The 21,457-nt window shown below is 51.2% G+C and overlaps 1 protein-coding gene across 1 annotated transcript; it reads right to left on the reverse strand.

Moving 5' to 3' along the window:
• Positions 1–567: 567 nt before the first annotated feature.
• Positions 568–11,220, reverse strand: CCDC42 (coiled-coil domain containing 42; the record flags this gene model as incomplete). Its single annotated transcript, XM_080827210.1, has 7 exons — positions 568–645; positions 4,370–4,528; positions 4,633–4,854; positions 8,844–9,041; positions 10,311–10,415; positions 10,706–10,811; positions 11,138–11,220. 7 exons carry the CDS (start codon positions 11,218–11,220, stop codon positions 568–570), a joined length of 951 nt encoding a protein of 316 aa, XP_080683336.1.
• Between the last annotated feature and the right edge of the window lie 10,237 nt (positions 11,221–21,457).

Consider the following 21,457-nt stretch of genomic DNA (forward strand, 5'->3'; position numbering starts at 1 on the left):
GTACCACAATGCGTGTTGTAGGGTCCCAGCAGGCAGGGGAGCAGGGCTTGGCCCCTAGGTTGGGGACAGTCCTTGACTCACCACCTAAGGAACTCCGACTTGGGAAGCTGCCTCCGTGTGAGTCTTTGAACCCCACTTAGGAACCCCAACTTAAAAAAAATGTTTGAAGTGATAGAGGAAAGAAGGGTCCTGGGTACTCACCCCACTGCCGGTCTGTTTCTCTGTGCAAGTCCAAAGCCTCGGGCCCGTCAGGCCTGAGACTTGTTTTTTTAGTCCCTGGGCTGCCTAAGGGACCAGCTTCAAGAGGGGGTGCTTTTCTCCCCCCGATGGGCCATCTTCTCGGTGAACAAGCCAAAAAAGAGGCAGAACTTAGAAACACCTGACAGAATTTAATGTTTTCAGGGAGGGGAGGGACTGAGGCCCGAACGGGGAAATGGCAGGGTGTTCACCAGCACAAAGGCACAGGGGTCCCAGATGGCTGGACTGGGCCGACGGGACCACGGGCTCAGCGGAAACCTATCCTCGCTCGGGCTCCGCCTCAGAACATTCTGGAACCTCGGCTGCTTCTTAAACCCGGACTTGCTGCTGTTCCTTCTTCCTCACCTCTGCCCAGATGTCCGACAGGTCCTGCAGGAACTGCTGGATCTAACAAGGCCAGGGGACCGGGGTCAGCCCACCCAGCGCCGGGCCACCCTGTCCCCACACGTAGCACATCCGGGCATAACCTGGAAGGAACCACTGTCCTCCTGGGATGACTTCTTGAGGCCTTTAAACTTCCCTAACTTGACAATCATTCTAGTTGAAGGAACAGGCCTAGCAGACCAGTAGGCACAGACAGGGAGCTCCTGGGGACCGACACAGTGACAGTAGGAAAAAGAACCGTGGACAGTCTGGTGGAGGGGAGAGGTGAGGGGACGCTGAGCTGACCCGGACACTAGAAGCCTCTGGAAGGTGGGGGCCAGCAGTGTTGGGGTAAACAGCTCCGCACAATTTAATAGCCTTCAAGCAAGACATTTACTTGGAACCCAGAACTGATGCCCATCGTGACAATCCTGAGTCACGGAGGGAAGCCTGAGTTCTGGTCACCAGCTTCGGTTTCAAAGAACATGCGCTCCAGGCGCCACATGGGGACCTGGTCTCCTGACACGGCTCTGGGGAAATCAGTTCATTGTTCTGGGACTCAGCTTCCTCATCTTCAGAAGGGCTGGCCTCGATGACCTCTGAGACCTCCGTCCTAAAATCTCTCTTTTTTGAGAATGTTCCTGGAGATGGGACTACACAGACCGTCCCAAACTCTCAACAAACCCGGGAATACTGTTGCTGTTATGGACACAATTCCTGCTTTTGCAAAAGAGGAAGAAAAGAGTCAGTGAATTAAAGTATCTTCCCCAGGGTTACAGAGGAGACAAGCCCAGAATTTCCCGAACTATGTTTTTTTAACCAGTCATCCCCCCCCCCCCCCCCCGCCAGAAAGGGTTCTGTGGTCAAGTTAGCTTTAGAAACGTTATCTGCATGGAGAGTCTCAGGGCAGGACCACAGCAAAGACCATCTGACTTTGCTTCCCTGAGAGTTTTCCAAACCCATTAGCCCATGAACTCCTTTGATTCTCCCATAGGAAACTTACCTACCTCTTGGGGTCCTAGGATTTGCCAAGCGCAATTAGGAAAATGGCGCCCCAGAAAGCTTGGGTTTCGTTCAAGGAACACACTGGACCTTCCATGACACAGTACCGTTGAATTCAGATTTAGACTTTTGCAGAATTATGTTTCTTAAGGTGTACCGTGGGACCATGCTCCTAAATTCTAGATAAGTGGCTCCCTTCCAGAGGTCAGGGATGTCGTTGGAACATCACTGCCCTGGGATTCTCTGCAGCCTCCTTGGGAAATTTCAGTTGGAGTGAAGCACCAGAAAATGTTTGCTCTGAGCACAACTACGTCTTCTCATTTTGGTACCAGAACTATATGTTGCTTTTCCTTCTTGTCATCGGGGGGCACAGAACCAATGACTGACCCTCTTGGGCTCCTTTATACTCCAAGAACCTGCAGTCCGTGTTTCCCACTGGTTCCTGGACCTTCGGTTGCAACTTTCACTTTCCCAGGTCCTTGTTTCTCATTGTCTCAGGCTAGTTGATTACGGGTACATCTGTCCATAGGCTCACGTCCTATGGAAACGCGGTGGGATATTTTTAAAATAACGACTTGGGGAGGAGGAAGTGTTCCTGTAGAAGCAAACTGAGGCCGAGAGCAAGTCAGGAAGCTCAGAATGGGGAGTGGACGGGCTGGGAGCTAGGGTCTGAGCAGGGGATGCTTGGGCGGGTCGGGGAGCTGGAGATGACCACCTCCTGCCCCAACCTTGCTTTCCAATAGCTAACGGAGGGGGTCTGAGGCCCTCCAGGGGTCCCTGACACCATTCTGCCAGGGACAGGGGTCTGCAGGGGCAAAGTCCTTTTTCAATACCATGAAGACATTACTTGTCTTTTTCTCTCTTGACCATACACGCTGGAGTGTTTCCATCACAGAAGGCTGAATGTGGAAGCAGAAAGGAGAATCCATCCACCTGTCCTCGAGGAAGCCAGACATTAAACGGATTTGTGAATGTGCGACTTGGCTCACAAAGTATTGTTTCGAAAACGTGTTTTTCATCAAGCATGCCTTGATGGTGACGGGCTTCTTCTCATCATTGAACAATGACAATTCTTTTTAATTTTTTCTGTTGGGAGTTTCTAATATGGGAATGGGAGTTTCTAATATGGGAAATATCAGTAGATAAAAGCTCTTTGGCGGGGGCGGGGGTTCCTCCATCAGTTTTAAGAGTGTGCAGGTCTCCTGATGCCAACAAGTTTGAGAATCGCTGCTTTGGAACAAACATTCTTATTAACCGCCCTCACGGTCTTTCCGCTGTCAGTAACTCTGCTCCAGACGCACTTTGAGCTGATCGTCCAGTTTGGGGAAAATCCCTCTTCTGGATTGGTCAGTGGTGAAATCCTTTACACTTCCCGAGTTTTATTTTTTTAATTTTTTTAAAGATTTATTTATTTGAGAGAGAGAGAGAGAACAGACACACGCGATTTGGGGGAGGGGCCGAGGGAGAGGGAGGGAGGGAATCTCAAGCAGACTCCCCACTGAGCGCAGAGCCCCGTGCGGGACTCGATCTCACCATCCTGAAGTCATGACCTGAGCCAAAACCAAGAGCTGGGCTCTTAACCGACGGAGCCACCTGGGCACCCCAAGTTTTCCTTTTTTTGTTTTTGTTAAATAGGACAAGTACCTTCCAGTCCATGGCTTTTATTGGCTTGTGTTTCATATCCATTCACCCAACACTTATTGAGCACCTACTGTGTGCCAGGCACATTCTAGATACTGAGATGCAGTTAGGAACAAGACAAGCACAAATCCCAGCCTTCTGGAGCTCGTATTCTATTATTTCACCGCAAAGCCTGAGGCTTTTGTCCAAGGAGTAAAGATTTAGTCACGGTTCTCTGCGTGTCATGAGAAGCATGGGTAGTGGGTCAGCCTGTGCCGAGTTCCCCCATCTGTGGGGTGTGTGCACATGCGGTCGGGAGTGAGGACTTTGGGGTAATGCTGGATACACGTGGTAATGTTCGATGCACATGGCATCGAACAACTTAGAATCATACAGTGAGACACCTATTTCCTTCCCAATTTCCTTACAGTTAATTTTTGAAATTTTTATTTATTTATTTGAGAGGGAGAGAGCGCACACACGCACACAAGCAGGGGACGAGGCAGAGGGAGAGGGAGAAGCAGACGCCAACTAAGCAGGACCCGGGATCATGACCTGAGCTCAAGGCAGAGATTTAACCCACTGAACCTCCCCCCCTCCCCGTGCCCCTCCTTTCAGTTACTTCAAAGAGAAAAGGTCAGATTGGTACTACTAAGACCCTAACACTTCCCTAAGCTTGCGGATTCCTCCTCCTACCCCCTCAACTCCCCAAATTCTCTTTCCCCAAGAGTGGGCCTTGGGCGCGAGCCTTCAACCTCTCTCTAGAATTCAGTAGGACTGGTGTGCACAAGTACCGCATTCTACACGGGTCCCCGCCCTTGCCCGCGTTGACTATGGCCAACAGGGTCTTAGTGCTAATCCGGGGGTTCTCAAAGCACGGAACCCAGACCAGCACCATCCCCTGGGAACGTGGTGAAAACTGGAAATTCACGGGTTCTCATCTCAGACCTACGGAGTCAGACCCTCCGGAGCTGGGGCCCAGCCACAGCCCCCAGCCCGCAGGGGACTCGGATGCTGCTGAATTTGAGCCCCGCCGCCCTGTGGGGTTCCTTCTCGCCTTGGACCAACAGACGACCGTCTCAGCTGAGTAGACCCGGCTGGCCAGGGCACTTGTGCCCCCTCTTACCATGTCCAGCTGTTTGTGCGTGTCCTCCAGGGACACGGTGGTGGTCTCCTTCAGCTGCTTGCTCACGATCTGGAAGAGGTTCAGCGTCGCCATCTTAATGGTGCCAAGCAAGAGGGTCTTCTTGGCGGCGGTGTTCTGGATGTGAGCCCAGCGAGATTCCTGGGGTTGGGGTGGGGCCGGGAGGTGAGCAGGTGCGCAGGCCTGTGTGGGTGCCCCAGCCACGCCCCCGGCCACGCCACGCCCACGCCCACCCCGACGCTCACCCAGATGATGACGTCGCTGCGGGCGCGGTCAAAGCGCATTTGCAGCCGCGCCAGCTCGTTGTTGTGCTGCAGGATCTCGTCGTCCTTCTCCTCCATGTAGCGCGCCAGCCGCGCCTTGGCGCGCTCGATCTTCTCCTGGCCCTCCTGCGCCGACTGCATCAGGTCCTGGTGCATGCTCACCAGCGTCTTGTAGCGCGAAATCACCTCGTGGATCTCCTCGAACTGCGACGGGGGCTCCATCACTGCACTGCCGCCCCCACCCCGCTACCCGCCCGATGGCGGGGTCCCCCGCCTGCCAACCCTCTGTCTAGGGGTCTCAGCCTAGCCGGGAGACCCTGGGCCAAGGCCAAAGGGCAGAGGCCGCTTGGACTTTGGAATCCGCCTGCTGGCCCTCCTGGGTTGGTAAGGGCCACGGGACCTTGCGTTGGGGGCAGGTGTCACTGGAGCTGGGGTCTTCGGTCTGCCTGTTGGCATCACCTGGGAGCTCTAAAACGGACACCTGCCTGGCTCCGCCCCCAAGAGATTCGTTTTATTTATTTATAAATATTTTATTTGAGAGAGCACAAGCAGGGGAGAAAGAGGGAGAGGGAGAAGCAGGCTCCTCGCTGAGCAGGGAGTCTGACACAGGCCGGATCCCAGGACCCCAGGATCGGGACCTGAGCCGGAGGCAGAGGTTTAACCGACCAAGCCACCCAGGTACCCCAAGACATTCATTTTAATCAACAGGTTCAAGGTGGTCCCTGGCACCTGAATTTTGCAGAAAGGGCTCCCGAGTTATTCTAGAGGGTTGCTGGCTGGGGCTCGGGGGTCAGAGGGGTGCATTTTGAGATGTCTCCCAAGGCAATAATGATCCTGTCCAACAAGAACGAATGGAGAACCACTTGTAAGGCAGGCAGTAGGCTAAGTGCGAGGGACAGAGCAGGAGATAAAAAAGCCAGACCCTGCTCTTATGAAGCCTACGACTTGGGATGGTGTGGAGGGAGGACAGACAGACAAGGAAAACATTACAACACGGAGTGATAAGCCCTATCGATGACTGGGGAGGGGGGTCTGGGCGAAGACGTGTGGTAATATCTTCAGCAGAAGGTTTTCTGCAATTTGCTCACATTTACTGAGGTCCCCGTCCAGTGGGGACGGGAGATGCCACCAGTGGGGCACGGGGCCTGCCAGGCGCAGCTGCCTGCTGCAGCCTGGTGCTGGGCCGGGACACTCTGACCTGACCTTGCAGGCCAGCTGCCCTCCGTAGAAGGTGGTGTGAGCGCTGGGCTCTCCATCCATAATGCCTCTGTGGGGCAGGGCCACCCAACTCAGCATCAGAGGAGGTGGGAACAGCCAGGCAAGGTTTCCTGGGGGGGAAAGGATGCTGCACTGAGACCAGAGGTATGAACAGAAGCTGGCCGGCCACCAGCAGGTGGGGGAAGGCGAGGACAGGGAGAGGGAGCTGCTGCCTGCAGACCTCAGGGACGTGTGGCCTATTCAAGATGCTCAAGGGAGATTAGTATGAATAAACTGTGATCAAGATGGGGAGGGACAGATTCATCCAGAGGAAGTAACGAAAGTGCCCAGTAGCCCCAGAGGAGGAGTGTGGACTTCCTTCATTGAACGAAGCAGAGAGATTACTTGATGTCTGCATTTCGAAAGGTCATCGAGTACACGCACCAGGCGACGGCACGCGACAGTTAAAACGAGGGGAGCTACCAGGAGCACCTGTCGAGGACTTGGTGCTGGTCCAAAGGACACAGGCGCCCACCAGAAGAGGCTCCCGCTGTTTAAAGATGGGACACTTTGCACATCCGAGAGAAAAAGTGCAAATGACCGCACATACCAGATACACCAACCATCCAGGAATTCATAACATACTAATGAATCAAGCGCTTAACGAGCTTTTCCTTTAAGACTCACAAAGTGATCAAAGAGCTGGTGAAGGGAAGATTCTCTTGAGGAAGGCTTTCTTGGCGGTGGTATTCTAGCTAACAGGTGAAGAAGAGACAACAAAACATTCCCAGCACCCTGGAACGGTCCACCAACCCCTTTCGGCTCAGCATCTGTCCCCACTGCGAAAGAAACCAGAATTGTGGCTTCTATCACCAAAGATCCGCCTTGACCTGTTTTCAGATCTCTGAGGGGGATCACACGTATGTCCTCTTGTCTGTCTAGCTCCTTTGGATCGGCGTCAGAACGTCTGTGATACTCGAGGCACAAACCTATCAACCAAATGCCGCGTGGGGACCTTGGTTGGACCCGGACTGGAACAAAACAACTGTATGCAAAGCAGGCATGTAACAGTTAAGGGAAATTTGAACACTGACGACTTGGTGTTAAGGAATTATGATCACATTTTTACCGGGTGTGGCAGTGGTACTGGCCTCATCTTTGAGAGTCACATACTGAAATATGGATGAAAAAAAAAAATCATTTGCTTCCAAGTGGCCGAGGTGGGAAGGTCCGGGGGTTGATTTGATGAGTCGGTAATTGTCGGAATTAGGCGATGAGTAACGGGCATTCGATAGATGATTCTATTTCTGTATATGTTTGAAACTTTCCGTAATGAACAGGTTTTTGTTTTGTTTTTTTAAAGGAAAAGTATCCTTGATCAGAAAAAGCAAGGTACGAAGGAACACTCTTCATAGTTTATGGAGATGAACTATGGGACCAAAATAATGCCCACCAGCATGAGAATGAGCGGTTAAAAAGTGAGGATAGCGGCCAGCTCCTCAGAGAGGGGAGAAGGGGGCTTGGAAGGCTGCCCACGAGGGGTTGCGGCTAGCGGAAGGGCCTTATTTAAGAAGAAAGAGCTGGAAGCCAATAGGGGGAACTATTAAGAGTTGGCAAGGGGCAGTGGATACCTGGGTACAGTTATGTATTTTTCTATACCTTTCCGTGTGCTCGAAATATTCTGGAAGACTTAGGGGAAGATGGAAAGAGAGAGGAAGAAAGAGGGGCGGGAGATCACAGTGGGAGAGCGTGGGACAGGCTGGTGGCCAGAAATAAAGGCAGCGTTGAACTCCGGATGAGGGGCACTGGGGGTCTGGATGAGGAAGGGGCAGGGGCCGGATTCCAGAAATACTTAGGAGGCAGAATAGACCAGATCTGCTGATTGATGGGCTGCGGGGAGGGAGGAGGGGGAGGAGGTGAGGATGAGGCCCGGGTTCTAGCATTCACGGTGGGGGAGACACACACTGTGGGAGGACTGGCTGCGGTGGGGGGAGGGGCGGGGAGCTGAAGGGCTGAGCCCGGGAGTCCAGACCGTGGGCGTCGGGGCAGGAATCTCAGAGCCAGACACAGGCCAGGTAAGACACACCTTTCCCCGGGTCTGATTGGATTCCTCTCTTACAATGTATCTGCTGCTCTGAGACATCGTCTTGGCTCACTCCCCTCCCCGTGCCCCACGAATGAAACTTTTATTGTACAATAGGTACCTTGGCATGGCGCACGTAACATGGATTTTTAATTTACGTGCGTAAATTAGTTCTAATATGGGACTTTAGAGATTAGCTCTGGTCCTTTGTTTCCCCGGCACTGCACTCAGGACACACCCCCAAGGGCAAACCCCGTACCCATACCTGGCTCCCCCCAACCCCCCCACCACCCCCATGAGGGGCCCTGCCTGCTGCTGTCACATGGGGGCATGGGAGGCCCCCCAAGTTGCTCAAAGAGAAAAGCGAATGATCAGGGACAAAGACCTGAGGGCGACTGAAGGAAGGGGCTAGGAAGATGAGCCCCCCAGGAGGCTGAGGAGGGAGGGAGGAGGGTGGGAGACAGGGGAGGAGCCCCGAAGAAAGGGCAAAGCTCTGTTTCAAGGAGGCACCCGCCAGCCCAGGGCCCCGGCCTGTGCACTGCGCTAACTCTACACTGGGCTCGGTGTCTGCCAGTTTCTTTCCCTTCTTCTCACACCTGAAATGATGGGGAGCAGGGGACGGTGTGGCCCGATCCCGCTGCTGGCAAAGCTGGTCCCTGGGGGTCCCAAGCGAAACCTTGCTCCCCCAACACACACACACACACACATACACACAGAGACATACACATGCCACCCGCATGCACCTGCAGATCGCAGACCCCGGAGCCCCGAGAAACAAGCCCGGCCCCCACCCCGCAGGACCCCTTCCCAGCTGTCTGCTCAGAGCAGGGTGACCGTCCTGCTCCCCCCCCCCCCGCCGCCCCCCTGCTGGCCCCAGGCCCTGGGGCAGTCCCGCCCCCGCCCACCCGCTCACCTCCGAGCTCTCCACCACCTTCTCCAGGTACTTGTTGAAGACGGAGTAGTCCTGGAGCCTCCCGCTCAGCCTCTGGTGCTCCAGCCGCAAGGCCGCCATCTCCTGCTTGGCCGTGGCCAGCTCGCGCAGGCGCTGCCTCTTCAGTTCCCGCTCCTTGCTGGCCTTCTTCAGGGCCCGGATCCGTTTCTGGTCGTTCTCCTGGGGGCGGTGGCGGGGGTAGGGGGAGGTGGCACCCGTGGGACCCTGGGCCTGTCCTCCCTCTGTCTGCCGGGGATGGGCAGGGATCGCTGGGCCGCCCCTGTGGGCCAGGAGGCCCGGATTTTCTCCCCGTTTGGTGTTCGCTACCCGATGCCTTGGTTTCTCATTTCTGTAGGGACCAGAGGCCCCAGGGGATGTGCTCCAGCTGGGGGAGGAATCAGGCTGAGGCCAGAGCCGCTGGTGCAGACCCATGTCCTCAAAGAAGGGGCAGTCGGGCCAACACCCCCTTCTTCGTTCTGCAGAGCCCTCCCGGCAAGATCAGGGACACACGCGCCCCTCGCAGTGCACCTGTGCGGCTCCCGTCCCTCTTCAGGGGCTCCCTGGGGGCTCCACCGGTGGGGGACTTTGGGAGGCAGGTGGAGAAGGCACAGGGAGGGTTTGCACTCTGCCCCGGGAGCCTGGGAGAGGACCCAGGGTCCCCTAAACCCCTCAACGCTGCATCACGATCCCCTGGGGAGCTTTTTACAAATGCAGCTGCTGGCCTGCCCCTCAGGCCCATTGAAAGCACAGAGTGTCCGGGGCTGGGTGGGCGGCTGGGGCGGAAGCCCTGTCCGATTCCTCTGTGCACTCCCCGCACCCAGCGCGGGTGTCATCTCCCACCCATCCAGTCCCCGAGACACTGCATGTACCAGGCGCACGCGAGGACATGGTGACCCGCAGTCCAGAAGGGCCCAGACTGACAGGGAAACAGGAAATGACAAACTGTAATGAGCGCAGACATAAAGGGAGAAGCCTCAGGCGTAGTTGAGCCCAGGGTGAGGAGTCAGCAAGAGTGAGGAGGAGGGGAGGAGGGGGAAGGGGAATAGGGAGGAGGAGGGGGGAGGAGGGGGAAGGGGAATAGGGAGGAGGAGGGGGGAGGAGGGAGAAGGGGAATAGGGGGGAGGACGGGGAAGGGGAATAGGGAGGAGGAGGGGGAGGAGGGGGAAGGGGAATAGGGAGGAGGGGGGAGGAGGGGGAAGGGGAATGGGGGGAGGAGGGGGAAGGGGAATAGGGAGGAGGAGGGGGGAGGAGGGGGAAGGGGAATAGGGGGAGGAGGCGGGAGGAGGGGGAAGGGGAATAGGGAGGAGGAGGGGGGAGGAGGGGGAAGAGGGAGGAGGAAGAAGGAGGAGGAAGAGGGAGGGGGAGAAGGGGGAGGAGGAGGGGGGGATGAGGGGAGGAGGAGGGAGAGGAGGACGAAGAGGGCAGTTGGGAACCGGCAGGCCCTCGCACCTGGATGAACTGCTCGAACTTCTGGATGTGAGCCTTCAGCTGGGCCTCCTTGACACCCAGCTCCTCCCAGCGCAGGTTCAGGGTTTCCATTCGACGCTGAAATATCTTGGGGTGGGGGCAGCACAGAGGTCAGGAGCTCCCCTGCGCCTCCTGCCCCCGGGGCCTCTGCCCCCAGGCCTCCCGCCTTCCACCCCACGGCAGGTTCAGAACAGGGCGTCCCAGGAACCTGCTACCCCCAAGACGCAGACCCCTTCTCTCTCCTGGGAGGGAACACAGAAGCTCCGCGCACGACTCCTGGCTCCTGCCACTGCCACCCGCAGGATGGGTGGGGGAGGGGGGCGTCCTCAGGTTCTGAACCCCGCGGCCCTTCCCGCACCCCGCGGCCGGGCGCCCACCTCCTTCTTCTGCTCCATAGCCTGGTGCATGATCTTGGCTTCTTTCTTCTTCTCCAGGAGCCGGATGGATGGAGACTCCAACTGGTCCTCAATGTTCGGGAACTTCCTGCCCAAGACACGGGCGAGAGAGGCCTGTGGGTTCTGAGCCCGTGGGACAGGCTGGGGCTGAGCCAACCCCAGGGGAGGCCGGGGGAGGGGGTGGTCCTGTCCCCCACGGGAGGGAAGGGAGTGTGGCATGTGGGGAGGGAGGGCTGTGTTGGCATCTGGGAATGGTGGGGCAGGGCGACAAGGGCTGGGGGTCCGATAGGGGCGGTGGGTTGGTGCCAGGGTCAGGGGGCAGGTGACTTGGGGCTCAGGGTTACAGGGGGGAGGGGAGAGGCTGGAAGGGGGGGCACAGGGACTGTGGGCGCCCCCAGACCCCGAGACACTCACTGCAACAGTTGTAGCAGCCGCTCCCCGTACTGTAGCCGGAAGTACTCGGCCAGGTCTTCCTCCTCCATGATGCCCAGACTCATCCTGAGGCTGCTCCAGGGGGCCCCGAGGCCCAGTCCTCGTGGTGACACTGAGGCTGGGGGCGGCGGGCGGTTGCTGGCTGGGCTCTGGCTTCTCCCTTCCTGCTGCTTCTCAGGGTCCCACAGAGGGGAAGACGGCGGGAGGCGGGCGGGTCCGCAGCTCAGGGTGGGGTGTCGGCAAGTGATGGGCGATCGGGTTGCCCGGCAACAGGCCTCCTGGTTCTGTGGGCCGCCCCGGAACGCAGGCTCTGCCCTCTGACCCTTGTCCCCGCGCCGAGCCCAGTCCCGCTGGAACCCCGTCTTTATTTAACCTCCCCGCCCCCCGCCCCCCACCCCGGGAGCTCTGGGAGGTTAGGCCTGATCAGGGTCTGGCGTCCAGGCCTGGGAGGCAGGGTCCGGGGGTCCACGGCCCAACAGGGGGTTTCGGTGGAGGGGAGTCCTTGGGGGCTCAGGTGTGTGAGAGGGTGAGGGGGCGGCTGGGGCTGGGACAGTCCGCCCAGAAGAAAAGGAGGCGTGGGGGGGGCACGGGGGGGGCGCCGAGCTTGAGAACCAGGTGGTGGGCCCGGTAGGCGCGGACCCTGGGGATCAAAGAGGCCGCCGCGGGGAGGTGGAGGGGTCCCCCGCCGCGGGGGTGTAGCCGGCTCAGGGCCAGGGCCATCAGAATGTGAGGAGAAGCCGCACCCTGGCACCGCGACCGGCGCAGGATTCCCAGGTGTCCCCGATGAGGCCTGCCTTCCTTTATCCCGTGAGCGCTGGGCCCAAGCCCCCTGGGGCGGGGCGGTGTCCAGACTGGAGACCCCGAGGGAGGCGGGGGCCCAGGGGTCCCGGGCTGGGGGGCGGGGTGGTGCCGGCCGCGACCTCGAGTCCCTGCTCGGGGCTCAGGCTTCCGGCCGCGCGCCGTCCCCTCTGCCCCCGCCCGCGCCGGCCGCGGGGTTCGGCCCCTCCGGGTCTGGGGCGGGGGTCCCTCCCGGGCGGGCGGGGCCCCGAGCGCGCAAGCCCACCCCGCGGCATCGCCGGTCCTCTGGCGCCCCCTGCTGCCCGCCCGACGTGGGCCCGAGTGGGAGGCGCGGTGGGGGCGCTTGCCCAGCGCCCGCTCCCCAGTCCCTTCTCCCCAGTGGCCTCCGGAGCCGGCCACCGCCCGCGGGGACAGGGGTGGGGGAAGCAGGACACCCCCCAGCCCGCCCTCAGGCCCCCAACCCGCAGTGGTTCTCACCGGGAGCGCCCCAAGAAACGGGGTCCGCGAAAGGCGACGTTTCTCTCCTTGTGCGCTCCTAGGGCTGGCACAGGCCAGCGGGGCTTTACCTTCTTTCTCCCGGTGAGGAGGGGGCTGTCTGCTTCTCGAGTCACCTGTTTGCCCGAGTATATGCACGAACCCTGGGGTGCATCTGTGGCGTCCGGGGGCCCAGGGCCAGCTCCTTCTGCGGCTTCCTCCGTACCTCGCACGAGAACCTTCTGCACTGCTCACCACCAGCCCTCTCTGGGGTCTCACCACCCCGCCTCAGGGGCCGTAGGGAAGAGGCAGGGCGGTCTGGGAGCCCCAGGCTTTCGGTTCTTTCTGGGTGTACACCCAGATACGGGATCGCTGGGTCACACGGTAGCTCTGCGTCCAGTATGGTGAGGAACCACCGTGCTGCCGTCCAGGGTGACTGCGCATTTCACATTCCCGCCGGCGGGGCACGAGGGTTCCAATCTCCCTACACCCCCACCAACGCCGAGCATCTCTGTGTTTTCAATGGCAGCCATCCCGATTGGGTGGGAGGTGATAGCTCACCGTAAAATTATATTACCTTTTCATTACGAGAGTAATAAGGGATGACATTCTCATTCTAGAACATTCAAGTGATACCAGTCCAGCTGGAGCCCAGCTGGTCCACATCTGATGCTATGTCCCGGAGCCCATGTTCACGTGAGCTCAAAAAAGACTCGTGCTGAGGGGCGCCTGGGTGGCTCAGAGGGTTAAGCCTCTGCCTTCGGCTCAGGTCATGATCTCAGGGTATGGGATCGAGCCCTGCATCGGGCTCTCTGCTCCGCAGGGAGCCTGCTTCCCCCTCTCTCTCTGCCTGCCTCTCTGGCTGCTTGTGATCTCTCTATCAAATAAATAAATAAAATCTTTAAAAAAATGAAAAAATAAAATCTCTTCCATGGGATGTCTCTCCTCTAGGTCCTACACATACAGAGCTCGGGGTCTGTGAGCTTTCCAAGAGCCTAAACAACGTTTGAAGCCTGGAAATGATTATTGGCTCTCAGATACAAAAAGGAAGCCATGAAATAAAGGATAAATGTTTAATTAAAAGCATACAAACGTAATATCCCAACTTTCGGAGTTTTCAACTTCAGCATTTCACACATTCGAAAGGAATCTGGAGATCTGATTTTCTCACTTCTCAAGAATTTCCAATTCTGCACAGATTTTTGGAAAAAAATCAAAGCAAATTGAGAACTAAATGAGTTACTCACTGACAATTTCGAAAGTGAGGTTGTGAAAATCCTCTCACTTCCCCCACCCAATCCAAATCGTGTTTAGTGTTGATGGGAGTGAATTTTAATTTGCTTGCTATGGTGGGGTTTAGGTCTTCGTTAAGTTCCTTGCAAGGTCGGGTTTCTAAGATGGCCCATGTGGGTTTTCACTAACAGAACTGTGCAAGACAACAGTCTTACTGAACCCAGGAAACATTCTGTTACTCTCTTTTGGCAGCTCGCTGAGCCCGAGGATGACAGGCCCCAGTGGAGGCGGTTTCAAGGGCGTCTTGCGGCACAAGGGAGAGGTTCTGCCTCTCGCTGGCTAGCCATGTGCCAACTCTGAACTTGGAGTCTGGCCCCAAACCTCAGCCTGCTCCGTGGTTTGTCCTTGAAATAGTAAATGACTCCTTGCTGTGTTCTGATGCCCGCTTTCCCACCGCTTATGTTTCTGAGAACAGAATCCCCACTGGTCCAAACTAAAAGACCTCTGTTGAACAGTGGCTGAAATCATCCCTTTCCTTCTGACCGTGATGTTCTAGGAGTGTGGCCCTCTCTCCGCATCAGGAAGCTGGCCGAGGCTCTTGGTCCAACTATGGGAGCTTCACCTGCGACCTCGTGACCTAGGAGAGAACTGTGTCAATAGCAATCCGCTTCTTATTCTCTGATCCAAGTTGCTCCCTCCATTTTAGTATTCTCCTTGCCTTCAGCAAGGACACACTCTGCTTTATCTCAAACAAGTATTTCCCCAGTCGTACTTCTCCATCTTCAGACATCAAACCTGATTTTTAAAAGATAAAACATTGCCTTTGAATACACACATATGTAATAAAAATGGAAAGAACTATGGGGAATGATAGTCGACAAATTTAGGAAAATAGTTACTACCTCTTGGTGCTGATGGGGGGAGGGTTACTATAAATTGGTAATGAATAATATCTTAGATGGGGCACTGGGGACACAAGTGTTCATTATATCATTCTGCATACTTTTATTATCGCAGAAATATTTAATAATAGATTTAAAGGGAAAGACTTTTGTATCTGCTCCCACGGTGGTTAACGTGTTTGTTATTCTCAACACCTGCTGTCTCTCCTCTTAACCTCTGTTCAATCACTGGTTTTCATTTTTCTTGTGAACCTCTGCCAGCATCCTCTTTCTTCCCCTTGTTCCTTGAACCTTGATTGACATCCCTCCTCCAAACTTGACATCTGTTCTTGCTAATAACGCTCTCATTGGGTGGTCCCCCATTATGCCTCTTTATCTCCTTGGAAACTGTGTAGTCTTAAAATATCAATGTCTCTTACATGCCACCTCTTCATTATACTGTGCAGAGTCACAGAATTTTAGAGCCAGAACAATTTGAGATCATCTATTCCAAACTTTTCATCATGCAGAAGAAAAAAAAATGGACACTTGGGGATTTAAGTTCATCTTCAGCAGTAGCAAAGCCAGGATTCCAAATGAGGCTAACTTCAAGTCAGATTGAAAACCAGGAGAAGGTTTTTGCTCCTGTCCCTGGAAATGTTGTGGAGGTGGGAGGCAGGTGGATGGATTCCATAAACTGAATGCAAAAACTGAGAGGAAAATATTTACCATTGCACCAAAAAGAATAAAATACCTAGGAATAAACTTAACCACAGAAGTGAAGGACTTGCAGTCCGAAAACCACAAAACACTGATAAAAGAAGTTGAAGACAACACAAACAAATGGAAAGATCGCCCATGCTCATGGATGAGAAGAATTAATATTGTTAAAACATCCCTACTACCCAAAGCAATCTACAGATCCAATGCAATCCCTATCCAAATACCAACAGCATTTTTCACAAAACAAGAACAAATGCTACTAAAATTTGTATGGCACCACAAAAGAGGCCGAATAGCCAAAACAACCTTGAGAAAGAGAAACAAAGCTGTGGGTATCATAATCTTAGATCTCAAGATACACTACAAAGCTGTGGTGATCAAAACAGTATGGTATTGCCAAAGAAGCAGTCACACAGAGCACTGGAACAGCGTAGAAAGCCCAGAACTAAACCCACACTTATACGGTCAATTAATCTTCAACAAAGCAGGTAAGAATATACAATGGGGAAAAGGCAGTCTCTTCAATAAATGGTGCTGGGAAAACTGGACGGCTACTGGTAAAAGCATGAAACTGATCACTTTCTAACATCATGCACAAGAATAAACTAAAAATGGATTAAAGTCCTAAATGGGAGGCTTGAAACTGTAAAAATCCTAGAAAAGAACACAGGCAGTAACTCCTGACATCAGCCACTGCAACAATTTTCAGATATGTCTTGCAAGGCAAGGGAGACAAAATAAAAAATTAACTGTTGGGACTACATCAAAATAAAAAGCTTTTGCACAGCACAGGAAGCCATCGATAAAACAAAAAAGCAAAATAATGAATGGGAGACGATATTTGCAAATGCTATATCCAACAAGGGGTTAATATCTAAAATATAAAAAGAACTTAAACGACTCAACATCCCAACCCCCCAATCTGATTAAAAAATGGGTAGATGACATGAATAGACATTAAAAAAAAAAAAAGACATACAAACGGCCAGCAGATGCATGAAAAGATGCTCAACATCACTAATCATCAGGGAAATGAAAATCAAAACCACAATGAGATACCACCTCACACCTATCAGAATGGCTAAAATAAAGAAGACAAGAAGTAACAAGTGTTGACAAGGATGTAGAGAAAAAGCAACCCTCCTACACTGTTGGTGGGAATGTAAATTGGTGCAGCCACTGTGGAAAACAGTATGGAGTTTCCTCAAAAAATTAAAAGGAGAAACATCCAATAATTCCACTACTGGGCATTTACCCAAAGAAAATGAACACAGTGATACAAAAGCACCAATTCACAAAGATATACGTGCCCCTATGGTTATTGCAGCATTATTTAACAAGAGCCAAGATATGGAAGCAACTTAAGCGTCCACTGATGGATGAATGGATAAAGGAGTTGTGATATATAGCTATAATGGAATATTATGCAGCTATAAAAAAGGATGGTATTATGTCATTTGTGACAATGTAGATGACCTAGAGGATATTATGCTAAGTGAAATGAGCCAGAGTGTAAAAGACAAACACCTTATGATTTCTTTCGCATGTGGACTCTAAAAAAGGCAAATGAACAAACAAACCAATAACAAACAGAATCAGACCTATAAATGCAGAGAACAAACAGACACGTGCCAGAGGGCAGGGGGAGGGAATGATAGACAAAATGGTGAGTGGGAGATACAGGCTTCCAGTTGTGGAATGAGTAAGTCATGGGAATAAAAGGTACAACATACGTAATACAGTCAGTGGTATTGTAATAGTATTGTATGGTGAGCACAACATAACATATAAACTTCTCAAATCACCATGTGGAATGTCTGAAACTCAAGTAACAGGCTGTGTTAACTGTACTCAAATAAAACAAAAATTTTTAATAAAAAATAAAGAGGTGATTAAGGTAAAATAAGCTCATTAAGGAGGGGGTCCTAATTTAGAAAATTTACTGGTGTCCTTATAAGAGAGGAGATTAGGACACAGATGTGCAATTGTGTAGAGGGAAGACTACGTGAAGACTCCAGGAGAAGAAGGCCATCTGCGAACTGAAGAGAGAGATGTCAGAAGAAACCAACCTTGCCAACACCTTCACCTCAGACTTCTAGCCTACAGAATTCTGAGAAATTAAATTTCTGTTGTTTAAGCCAAACAACAACAAATCAAAAATCTGAGAGGAAAACCCTAGCAAGGCAGAAAGTGGTTGGTGGTTGAATGCTTCTCTCTCTCTCCCTGTCTCTCTCTCTCGCTCTCAGCAGTCTAGAGCAGAAGAGGGCCAGATACCTAGAACAGGGGTCATATCATTTCATTTCTCTCCTTCACATTGCTGTGGGAAGACTGCTTCAAACACTATTGCCAGTGGATAGAGAGAATTGACATTTTTGTGATGTTAAGTCTGTCTACCAAAACACATGATATGCTTTTCATTTTTTCCAGTCTTTTGTCCTTCAACAGAGTTTAAAGGTTTCTTTATGTAAGTTTTGTATAATTTTTGTTAAATTTATTCCCAGATATTCTACTGTTTTGTTGTTGAAAGAGAAAATCCTAAAAGCTTCCTGAGAGAAAGCAGATCACCTACAAGACAATAAATATGTTGACATCAGACTTCTCAACATCAAACCGGATGCAAGAAAACAATGGAATATTTCAGAAGACTTGAGAACTTTTCAAATCTTAGTATTATTTTATGCATTTTAACTGTTATTAAATGTGACCATGAGGGGATCTTGGGTGGCTCAGTCAGTTAGGCATCTGCCTTTGGCTCACATCATGATGTTGGGGTCCTAGGATTGAGTTCCGCATCAGGCTCTCTGCTCAGCAGGGAGTCTGCTTCTACCCACCCCCTTCTGTGCTTGCTCTCTCTCTCTAAAATAAGTAAATAAACAATCTTTAAAAAATGTGACCATGGATTAAAAATATTGTCAGGCACGTATATCCTCAAAAACATCAAGACCCTCTTTGAAACCATTTAACAAATTATTTTCTTAGTGGCTTCCCTGGGAATTACAATTAGCATTTTAATTTAAAACAATGTAGTTTGGATGGATAATAACCTCATTTCAATAGTCTACAAAACTTTTGCTCCAGTATACCTCCATTCCCTAACAATAGGCTATTATTGCCATATGAATTACATCTTCAGACATTATAAGTCAATCAGTAAAGTTTTATATATTGCTTTATGCAGTTGTTTTTAAATGACATAAAAGAAAAGAATTATAACAAAAATACATTTATATTGCCTTCTATATTTATGCACATAATTACCTCTCCCAGTGCTCTTTATTTCTTCATGTGTGTTCAAGTTACTGTCTGGTATCCCTTTAAGGATTCCCTTTAGTATTTCTGAGCAGATCTTCTAGTGACAAGTTCTCTGTAATTGTTTATCTGGGAATATCTTAATTTCTCCTTCACTTTTGAAAGAAAGTTTGGCTGGGTATAGTATCCTTGATTGATGGTCTTTTTCTTTCAACCCTTTGAAGATATCATTCCACTGTCTTCTGCCTCCACGATTTCTGATAAAAAGTCAGCTGTTAATCCTATTGAGGCGCACTTATACATGAGAAATAGTTTTCTTTTTACTGCCGTCAAGATTTTCCTGTCTTTGGTGTTCACCAGTTGGACCATGATGTGTTTAGGTGTGGATCTATTTGAATTATTTTACTTAGAGTTTGTCAAGTTTCTTGGATGTGCACATTAATTGTTTTTGTCAAATTGGGGAAGTTTTTAGTAATTTTTTTTCCAAATATTCTTTATTCCCCTTTCTCTTCTCTTTCTGGGACTCATATTAGGTATATGTTGCTATTCTTGATGGTATCTCACAGATCTGTGAGGCCCCGTTCGTTTTTCTTTCTTTTTTTCAGTCCTGTCTTTAATAATTTTTTTTAAGATTTTATTTATTTATTCACAGGCAGAGATCACAAGTAGGCGGAGAGGCAGGCAGAGAGAGAGGAGGAAGCAGGCTTCCCGCTGAGCAGAGAGCCCAATGCAGGGCTTGATCCCAGGACCCTGGGATCATGACCTGAGCCGAAGGCAGAGGCTTTAACCCACTGAGCCACCCAGGTGCCCCCAGCCCTTTCTTTAGATTGGATAACCTCTATTTTTTTTAAAAGATTTTATTTATTTATTTGACAGAGATCACAAGTAGGCAGAGAGGCAGGCAGAGAGAGAGAAGAGGAAGCAGGCTCCCTGCTGAGCAGAGAGCCCAATGAGCAGCTTGATCCCAGAACCCTGGACTCATGACCTGAGCCGAAGGCAGAGGCTTATCCCACTGAGCCACCCAGGCACCCCTGGATAATCTCTATTAATCTATCTTCAAGTTTGTTGATTCTTTCTTTGGACAGCCCAAATTTACTATTAAGTCCCTTTTGTGAATTTTTCATTTCAGTACTTGTACTTTTCAACTCTAGAATTCCTCTTTTAATTTTTTTTTTTTGTAATTTTGTTGTTGTTGCTATTCTTTATTTGGTAAGGCACTGTTTCATACTTTCCTTTTTTAAAAGATTTTATTTATTTGAGAGAGAGTGTTCATTGGGGGGGGGGGCAAAGGGAAAGGGAGAAGCAGACTCCCCATTGAGCAGGGAGCCCAATATTGGGCTCGATCCCAGGACCCTGGGATCATGACCTGCGCTGAAGACAGATGCTTAACTGACTAGCCACCCAGGAACCCCTCTTTTAATTCTTAAGACATGTATCCTTTAGTTCTTTAGACATATTTATGATAGCTGGTTTAAAGTCTTTGTCTACTAAATTAAACATCTGTGCCCCTCGGTGATGTTTTCAGTTGGCTGCTCATTTTACTGTGTATGTGGGCATACTTTTCTGTTTCTTTGCAGAGCTTGCAAATTTTTGTCTAAATTTAGGCACTTAAAATAATGTATTGTAACAACCTAAAATCAGATTCCCTCTCCCCAAGTTTGTTGTTGTTGCTGGTTTTTTAAAAAAATTATTATTATTGTTTTTCCTGTGGCTGCTTATTTGTTTAGGGAATTTCCTAAATGAATTCTGTCCATTCTATATTCCTTGCAGTGTGCAGCTCTCGACCTCTCTGCTAGCCCTTATTTTTTTCCTTAAAGTTCTTATTTTTAAATCTGGTTTTCTAGGGTTTACTCTCGGTTCAGTATAATTTAGTGGTGAACCAATGATCAGTCCAAAGATTTCCCTAAATGCCTTGTGTATATGTCTTCTACCCTTTTACAAGGGGATCTGTATCTGAAAGCACACATCAAACTTCAGTTTACAAAACGGCTTTAGCTCTCACTTCCTGAGTGCACAGGGCCTGAAGGTCAGCCAGAGGTGAGTGACTGGAGCCTTCTTCTCTCTGAGGTCTCTCCCAAGCATGCACACTGTGCAGCCTTCTAGATCCCCAGGAACGTGTCGGAGATTTTCAAAGTCCTCTGCGGTTTTCTAGTTGTGCAGAGCTTACTTTTCAACTTCTGTTGGTGTTGGCCAGACTCTTGTTTCCTCTAACCAAAATCACAAACTTTGGCAGCTGTTGTGTTGCCAGAGGACTACTATTGTTTCTGGTAGTGCCCTAAGTACAGTTTTTATTGTCCCCCTGAGCTGAGCTGTGAGTCAAATGAAATAAATAGCCACAACACCTTGGCAATGAAGGTTTTCCAGGGAGCTGCAAAAGTGGGCAAAATATGGACAGGGCTCTAGGGATGGGGCTCTTAACGGAGCTTCAGAAGAAGTCAGTCTTCTCCATTAGCTTTGAGACTGTTGACTTTTCATCACTGCTGGGCCACCAAGCTGTGGCGGGAATGAGGATGAGAATAACCCCAAGTTAAAATGTGACAGGAACCACTGTCCTATTGACGCTCAGTAATTTCTCTCGGTTAGATGATTCCCAGTTCATGTGGTAGCTCTGGCACTTTTCCAGAATTCTGAGATGGTTGGTTTTAGTTATTTGGCCAGTATTTTTGTTGCTTTTATGGAAGAGTGGTTCCCCAAGGTCCTCGCTTTACCATTCCAGACATCAACCTCCCTTGAAAGCATTTTTAAAGGAGAAGTACTTCGCCAAGATGGGAAATGAATTCAAAATGAAGCAATGAGCTATGCAAAGTAAGAGAGAGAACGTAACTTAGAAACGTGAAATGTTACTTAAATTAGCAATGCATCCCTCCTAAAAAAAATCTGTTACAGATAACTTAGAAGTAACACCCTGGATTGGAAGCATGGCTGGGGAAGGCGAATGGTGACC

This window comes from Martes martes, assembly GCF_963455335.1.
Source record: "Martes martes genome assembly, chromosome: 16".
Lineage (NCBI taxonomy): Eukaryota > Metazoa > Chordata > Mammalia > Carnivora > Mustelidae > Martes > Martes martes.